An 8,433-nucleotide genomic window follows, 5' to 3' on the forward strand; every position below is an offset into this window, starting at 1 on the left:
CGTGGAGATTTTTTTTAGGTGTTTTCCAACCGAAAGAAAGTGGACACAAATGGACATGGACACAAATAATTTCCGTGGTGCTGAATCTGCAAAAATTTTTCGGGGATGCGGGGGGAAAGTGTCGATTAAACCAGCAGTTCTCAAGCAGGGCCCCAGGGCGGGGTGGGGGCACGAGCAGGTTTTGAGGGGGCCGCCAAGCAGGGCTGGCATTAGACTCACTGGGGCCCAGGGCAGAAAGCCGAAGTCCCGCGGCCCTGAGCCTCACCACCTGGGGCTGAAGTTGAAGACTGAGCAAATTAGCTTTGTGGGGCCCTTTTTGGTGTGGGGCCCTGGGAGACTGCCCTGCTTGCTACCCCCTAACACCAGCCCTGGCTTTTATAGGCAGTAAACCAGTTGTCATGGCACAGGTGGGCCATGCGGTTTTCACAGCCCATTGGGGGGGCCTCAGAAAGAAAAAGATTGAGAAACCCTGGATTGAACAGTGTGACCTCACTCTGATCCTGGCCTCCAGATTCTACTGCAGGGGTGGGCAAAATACGGCCCGCGGGCCGGATCCGGCCCATCTAACATTTCTGTCTGGCTTCCTCTGCCCCCTTGCGATCTCCGAGTGTGGGCTGCCTGCATGCCATGGCCCCACGATGCTCCCAGAAGCTGCCAGCTGCTGGCACGTCTCTGCGCACCCTGGGCAGGGCGGTGGGAGGCGGCTCTGCGCGCTTCCCCCACCCCCAGCAGCATCCTCACAGCTCCCATTGGCTGGAAACTGACCAATGGGAGCTGCGGAGGTGGTGCTTGTGGGCACAAGCAGTGCATGGAGACCTGCTGCTCCCTCCCCGCAAGGGGCTCACAGAGACATGCCAGCAGCAGCTGGCTGCAACTGCTTCAGGGAGTGGCGTGGGGTTATGGCAGGCAGACAGCCTGCCTGAGCTTTGCTGCGCCACCGGCCGGGAGCTACCTGTGGTAAGCGCCTCCCGGCCAGAGCCTGCACCTCACACCCCCTCCCGCACCCCAACCCCCTGCCCCAGGTCAGAACCCCCTCCTGCACCCAAACTCCCTCCCAGACCCTGCACCCCCTCCTGCACCCCAATCCTCTGCTCCCTCCTGCACCAAACTCCCTCCCAGAGCCCACACCCCTCACCCTCTCCTGCACCCTGACACTCTGCACCAGCCCGGAGCTTCCTCCTGCACCCAAACTCCCTCCCAGAGCCTGCATGCCCTCCTGAACCCCAATCCCTTCCCCTCCTGCACCCAAACTCCCTCCCAGACCCTGCACCCCCTCCTGCACCAAACTCCCTCCCAGACCCTGCACCCCTCACCCTCTCCTGTCCCCCAATCCCCTGCCCCAGCCCCGAGCCCCCTCCTGCACCGAAAGTCTATCCTAGGCCCTGCATCCCCTCCATTAATATAATAGAAATGTGTGGGCCGTGATGACTTACCAAAATTCGTGGAGTGGCTCCCCTGTGAAAATTATTGCCCCGATCCCCTGTTCTACCGAACAGGCACATTAATTAAGCGTGTTCCTTGGAAATCATTTACTCTGGCAGCAAGTGAACGAACGTGGTTTTATGGCCTACTGCGGGCAAGGCATTTGGTCTTCTCCATCATTCCCTTGGAAGTTGGAGTTGGAACAGAAATACTGCGTCATAATTAAAGTCGTAAGGATCCAAGCCACTTATGAAGCACTTAGCGACTTCAAAGCCCGGTGCAACCTCCAGGAATCCAGGAACAGCTGCCTTGGGAGGATTTCAACCAACGGGCTGCACTGCGTTCTGGGAGATTCAGGCAGTTCTCCCATAAGCCGCAGCAGCTGAGTTCCCGTCCCCTGCTTTATAGCCTGTGAAAGCGAAAGGCCGTTTCTAACGCGGGGCAGGGGCAACCCGTTCCCATGGCGCTGGACAATTCTGGGGTGTCAGGTGACCACACAAGCCCGAATACAGCCTGAGATGGTGCCCTGGGCAACTGTAAGGGGCTAAAGGGATGGGGACAGACCAGTGTCAGAATAAAAAAGAATGAGTGTTTGCCTTCATATGGAGGTTGGCTTGGGGGTTAAGACACTGGCCTGGGCCTAACAAGATCTGGCTTCAACTCTTTCCCCTTTCACACAGTCCCTGTGTAAACTCAGGCAATTCATGTCATCACTCTGTGCCTCGGTTTACCCATCGGCGAAATGGGGATACTGATACTCACTTCCACACAGGAGCTGTGTGGGTGTTGTGGGGTGGGGGAAGGGTGCACAAGCCCCTCAGTGCCATGGTGTGTTGATGCTACACTTGCATCTGAGTAACAGGCCATGGATCTGTAGGCCAGAAGGGACCATTCTGCCCTGCATCCTCACCCAGGCTGCAGAACCTTTCCCACGGATCGCTGCCTCAGGCCCAGGTCTCGGGGTCGAGCCAGCACACCCTTAACTCTGCCCCCTTGCGTGTGTGCCTTAACTCTGCCCCTTCATAGATTTCAAGCCCATATCTGCTGGGTGAGCTAGATCTCTATGGAGCTCTCAGTGGATCTCTATGGAAAGACTCCAAGGGAGGGAGAATCTGCCCCGTCCCTGGGGCACATGTTCCAAGGATCAGTTCCCCTCACTGGGGGAAATCTACCCCTTGTTTCCAGTCTGGGGTTGTCTGTCAGCTGTCAGATCTTTGTCTGCCCTCTGCTCCCCAAAATCTCCTCCACCAGGTGCTGCCAATAGACCAGGAACTTCTCTGGGAGAAACCCACTGGATCGGACTCTTTCAGTGTCTGGCTCTCAGGCAGGGTTTCTAGCCCTTGGACCATTCCTGCTCTTTGCTGAACCCCAAATTCACTCATGCTCTTCTTGACGCTGTACCAGAGGGGACCCTGTAGCCTGGCTTCTACTCACTAGCCCCCTGCTTCTCCAGCCAGAGCATCACCTCAGAAGTGCATGGGCTGTTGGTTCCACCAGAACTCCTGGGTCCGTCCCAGAGTAGCGGTTTTCCAGGGCACCACCCCTCAGCTTATGAGTGTGACCCACATTCTTGGTAGCTTGGTGTTTCTGCACCCTAGAACGGATATTTCACCCGAGGGGTCTGTCTATCTTAGGTGCTTATTTGGTCCCTCTCCTCTTAGTATCTGAGCACCTTGCAATCTTTAATGTATTTATTCTCACAACACCCCTGGGCAGCAGGGCAGTGTGCCGATCCCCAGCTTACAGATGGGAAACCGAGGCACCAAGCTACTTGCCCACGGTCACATGTGGAGCGTCTGTGTCAGGGTAGGGAATTGATCTCCGCTCTCCGGAGCCCCCTGCTGGCCTTGGAAGTTATGAATAGTGTATTACCAGCAATTAAAAAAAACCACAACATTTGGGGGACCATTTCCTTGCGCAGGAAATTCCAGTATTTCGACTTTTCCTTCAGATTCAAGCCTGATTCCGAATCAACAGAAATTCCATTTCTCCGGCCAGCTCCACCCAAGAGCTAGATGCACTCAGCTGCCAGCCCCATCAGTGCTGCATCCGCTGTTGCCCCGGAAACCCGGGGCTCTGAGGATGGAAGAAGGCGTGGAGGCATGGGTATGTCTCTCATGTTTTATTGAGGTTCCCGGGGCAACTCACCCGCCCCGTACGGTTTGCTGGATCCAGTTGATGTATTTGCTGACCTTGGTGTAGACACCCGGTTTGTTACGTTGGGCGCACTCCTCCAACCCCCACGACACAATGCCTTGGAGGATCCCGCCGCATACCAGGGGACCCCCGGAGTCACCCTGTGGAGATAGAACTGTGTGTCACCAGCCGTGTACCCCTCCCCGACATGCCCATGTGGGGTGGGGGGGGGGTCAATGGCTCAGTGGGGAGGAAGGAGGCCAAGCATGAGTTTGGAGAGGGGAGAGGCAAATATGCAAATCAACTGCAGAAATAATTTGCATAAAGCATCACGTGGAACGGAACTGGGCAGAACCCAGGCTGTCCCCGCCCCGGTGTCACTTGCAGTTGCAGAAGCCTCACCCGTAGTGCTGAAACCCTGCCCCTAATATTCCTGGCTGACCCCGCTTTGTAGCCCTCTGCTCGCATCTACATTCAGCCTCCTTCCTTGTTGTTCGGCCTCCTTGAAGGCCCAACAGTGGCAGGTTCGATCCCCGATGCCCCAGGCATGGGGAATTTTCTACAACACCCGTTCCCCACGTCCTGCCACAACATGGTGAGGGGCTGAGAAGGGGTTGGCGTAGACCCACTATACCCATTCTCTGCCAGCTGCCGTTCCTGATTCTCTTTCTGCCACTAGAGATCAAACTTAGAGCTCACTGGGAATGTTTGGACAAAACATTTTTCCATTGAAAAATGGTGATTCGTCAGCACTGAAATTTTTCACAGGAAAGGGTCGGTTTTGGCAAATTTTTCAGAAAAAAGTTCCGGAAATGATCCTAATGGCCCGTTTTGACAATTTCAGGTCAGACCCTTTCCGGTCTCCTGGTTCAAAATGACTTTTTGTTTCGACGTTTAAGCTCACCGGCGTATAGCTATATATAGATAGATAGATAGCTATTTTAAATGGCCGATGTGGAACTGCAATGCAAAGAAATGATCACCAAACTGTTGCAAAATCAAATCGTTTGCCTGTTGGTTCGTGAACATTTTCGAGATGCCGACTTTTCACTCTGATTCAGGATGGGAAAAGTTTTCACGCATTTTTTCCCGTGCCAGGAAACCCATTTCCCAGGCATCTACCCAAGGTATCCACCACAACGCCCCAGACCTGGCAGGAATCGATGCCTCCTTGTCTGGCGCCGGCACAGAGCATGTTGTCAGTGACCAGGCTGGAATAGGCTTGTCGACATTCCGACGCTGAGAGGATCCTGAGGTCAGCGCATTGCAGCAAAGCCGGGAATGACGCTGTTGGACATGGGAGACAAAGAACAATCAGCGACAAATGGCTCTGAATTCTCATTTCACATCCTGGCGACGAAAAGGGAAAACTAGCGCAGGCGGGGAATTGCTCAATAAACAGTTCTTGCACCGAAACGTGCTGGTTTGTTGAACAGGGGAGTTTTCAGCCACTCTTCCAACTCGAACCTCTTTTGGATGAACAGAGTTTCGAAATTGTCAAGAGTTTTTCAACATTTTCAAACTGGAGATTGTTGGGGGTGGGGGTGAGTGGAAACAACGTTTTATTTTGAAATTTTAGGGGGAAAAAAAAAAAGAGGGGAAAGTCTGAAAGTGAAAGGAAACTTTCCGAAATGATCAAAACAAAAGGCTACGCTGGACCCCGAATTGAATTTTTTTTAATAACAAAAATATAATTTTTCCTCCTGGTTCAGGATGGGACATTTGCTCAATATCTGGAAAAAAATTATGGGACAGGAATTTTCCATTCCCCCCTCTGCCCTTCTCAGGTCCCTCCCCATCCCCGACGGAGACATGTGACCGACTCAATGTCCCCCTCTAGTGGTGGCTGAGCTGGATGCAGCTGCGGCTAAGGCAGCTGGCTCAGCGGCTCATGTGTTAAGATTCCAGAGGTCTCAGGTTCATTGCTGTGTCACATGGGTCAGCGTACGTTGTGGGGAGGTGGTGGTGCCCCATCCGGACACCTGGCAGATGACCCCCGGCTGGGCGGCGCTGCTGGCCAGTGCGATGGGGTGCACATTGTTATTCAGCTGCGCGGGGGTGGCGAGTTTGATGAGCATGATGTCGTTGTCCTTGGTGGCGGGGTCGTAGTTGGGGTGGGGAATGATCTTCGCAGCCACCCGGAGCTGCTCGGTCTCATCCACCTTCCGCAGGTTGTACTCGCCCAGCCGTATGTTGGTGGTGCTGAAAGCAAACGCAAACAGCGGCTCATCTGGGGAAACTGACAGCAAAACAGCTGAGAGATCAGGCTGCCGGACCCCGACCGAGATCAGGCCCCGTTGTGCCGGGCACATCACAGACCCCGACCAAGATCGGGCCCCGTTGTGCCGGGCACTGCCCAGACCCTGGCTGAGATCAGGGCCCCGTTGTGCCGGGCACATCACAGACCCCGACCGAGATCGGGCCCCGTTGTGCCGGGCACTGCCCAGACCCTGGCTGAGATCAGGGCCCCGTTGTGCCGGGCACATCACAGACCCCGACCGAGATCAGGGCCCCATTGTGCCAGGTGCTGCCCAGACCCCGACCGAGATCAGGCCCCGTTGTGCCGGGCACATCACAGACCCCGACCGAGATCGGGCCCCGTTGTGCCGGGCACATCACAGACCCCGACCGAGATCGGGCCCCGTTGTGCCGGGCACTGCCCAGACCCTGGCTGAGATCAGGGCCCCGTTGTGCCGGGCACATCACAGACCCCGACCGAGATCGGGCCCCGTTGTGCTGGGCACTGCCCAGACCCTGGCTGAGATCAGGGCCCCGTTGTGCCGGGCACATCACAGACCCCGACCGAGATCAGGGCCCCATTGTGCCAGGTGCTGCCCAGACCCCGACCGAGATCAGGGCCCTGTTGTGCCGGGCATATCACAGACCCCGACCGAGATCAGGGCCCCATTGTGCCAGGTGCTGCCCAGACCCCGACCGAGATCAGGGCCCCGTTGTGCCGGGTGCTGCCCAGACCCTGAGACATGCACACAGAGCAGGGCTCATCCCCTCCAGCAGGGGTCTGTGGGGACAACCCTCCCTCCCCCACCTACCCAGGCAGCCTGCAGTGGGCAGCCGTCAGCACCCAGTCCTTGTTGATGAGCACCCCTCCGCAGTACAGCCGGTTTAAATCGTAGATAGCGGCCTGCCAGGGCTGGGGTCTCTCACAGGGGTAGCCCCCAATGATCCGTGTGTCCGTCTGTGCTATCACTGCAAGGGAAGAGCAACACACGGCACTGCAAGGCTGGGGCCAGGGGGAGCAGGTTGTGTGTGTGTGTGTAGACAGTTGGAAATAAAAACCAAGGGCCTCATTCTAATCTCAATAATGAGCCAGCCCCATTGACTGCTGTGTGTTACTCCTGATTTACTCCAGGGCGAGTGAGAGGGGAATTGCCCCACACGATAAATGCAAGCAATGGAGGGTTGAAGAGAACAGCACAATCCCACACACAGAGAGAGCAGAGCTCATCTTCTCCAGCAGGGGGCGGCAGGGACACACACCCACACACACCCCCACAGCAGGGCTCATCTTCTCCAGCAGGGGGCGGCAGGGACACCCCCCCACCCCCACAGCAGGGCTCATGCCCTCCAGCAGGGGGCAGCAGGGACACACACCCCCACACACCCCCACAGCAGGGCTCATCTTCTCCAGCAGGGGGCAGTAGGGACACCCCCCACCCCCACAGCAGGGCTAATCTTCTCCAGCAGGGGGCGACAGGGACACACATCCACACCCCCCCCCCACAGCAGGGCTCATCTTCTCCAGCAGGGGGCAGTAGGGACACCCCCCACCCCCACAGCAGAGCTAATCTTCTCCAGCAGGGGGCGACAGGGACACACATCCACCCCCCCCCCCACAGCAGGGCTCATCTTCTCCAGCAGGGGGCAGCAGGGACACCCCCCCATCCCCACAGCAGGGCTCATGCCCTCCAGCAGGGGGCAGCAGGGACACACACCCACCCACACACACACCCACCCACCCTCCTACCTGCCGGCAGTAGCAGCAACACAATGTTCAGCAGCTCCATAGCCATCCTGCCAAAGGACTGTATTAAAGCCGTCTCTCTGTCAAGTCACTAAGTGGGGGATCAAATGAGCATCATTCAGGCGAGCAGGGATCCCTCCCTTCCACCCACAACTGCTTTATACCCGCTCCTCCCGCGCCACTGGCTATGCCCACAGCCCTGTCCATGCCCACAGCCCCAGCTATCTTCTGTGCCTCCCGCAAGCCAATCCCCGGCTGAGCCCCCAGTGCCACCTGGGTCCCTCCGCCAAAGCGTCACCCAGGAGAAGATGGTCATCACCACGTTCCTTTGCATTGCCTTCCCACCACATCCCCCCTCAACGTATGGCTGCAGCAAGTTGGGGATTTTCTTCCTGGTGGGAAATCTCAAAAATTTGTTGCCGCAAAAACCAAAATTTTGAAATTTCCCCTGGAGCTGAAATTCGGTGGTGGTGGGAAATCGCTTAGGAAACACTGAAATGTCTACCCCATCCTAGGCCCCAGCCCCCAGCCTCTCTGCCCACAGTCCACAATCTCAGTGTTCTGAAGAAACACCCCCCCCGACCCCCCATCTCTCCCACCTGCACCCCCAAAACAGCCCTCCCTTTTGCCTCTCCTCCAGACCAATTCTCTTCTCTCCATCCCCACCAAATCTGACTCTTAAAGTCAGTTCCTGTGGCCCCACAATTCTCCTAAATCAATAGCAGGCTGGAGGCTCCGCCCCTAGAACTGATCGCAGTGTGGACGCCCTTCCCTCATGTCAATTGCAGTGTGGACACCCTGCCTCCAGCCTCAACTGCAATGTGGCTGCCCCTCCCCCCGCGATCAATTTCAGGTATTCCTCTGTGGAGCCCACTAACATGTGTGGGGTGAAA

At 56.6% G+C, this 8,433-nt stretch overlaps 1 protein-coding gene across 1 annotated transcript; it reads right to left on the reverse strand.

The window, feature by feature from the left end:
• Window positions 1-3,566: 3,566 nt before the first annotated feature.
• Window positions 3,567-7,589, reverse strand: LOC140902584 (trypsin). Its single transcript, XM_073322822.1, has 5 exons — window positions 7,544-7,589; window positions 6,609-6,765; window positions 5,507-5,760; window positions 4,709-4,845; window positions 3,567-3,719 (listed from the first exon to the last, which is right to left on the reverse strand). The coding sequence occupies exons 1-5, from the start codon at window positions 7,587-7,589 to the stop codon at window positions 3,567-3,569; spliced, it is 747 nt and encodes a 248-aa protein (XP_073178923.1).
• Window positions 7,590-8,433: the final 844 nt, after the last annotated feature.

The sequence above is a fragment of the Lepidochelys kempii genome, chromosome 24 (genome assembly GCF_965140285.1).
Source record: "Lepidochelys kempii isolate rLepKem1 chromosome 24, rLepKem1.hap1, whole genome shotgun sequence".
Taxonomy (NCBI): Eukaryota; Metazoa; Chordata; order Testudines; family Cheloniidae; genus Lepidochelys; species Lepidochelys kempii.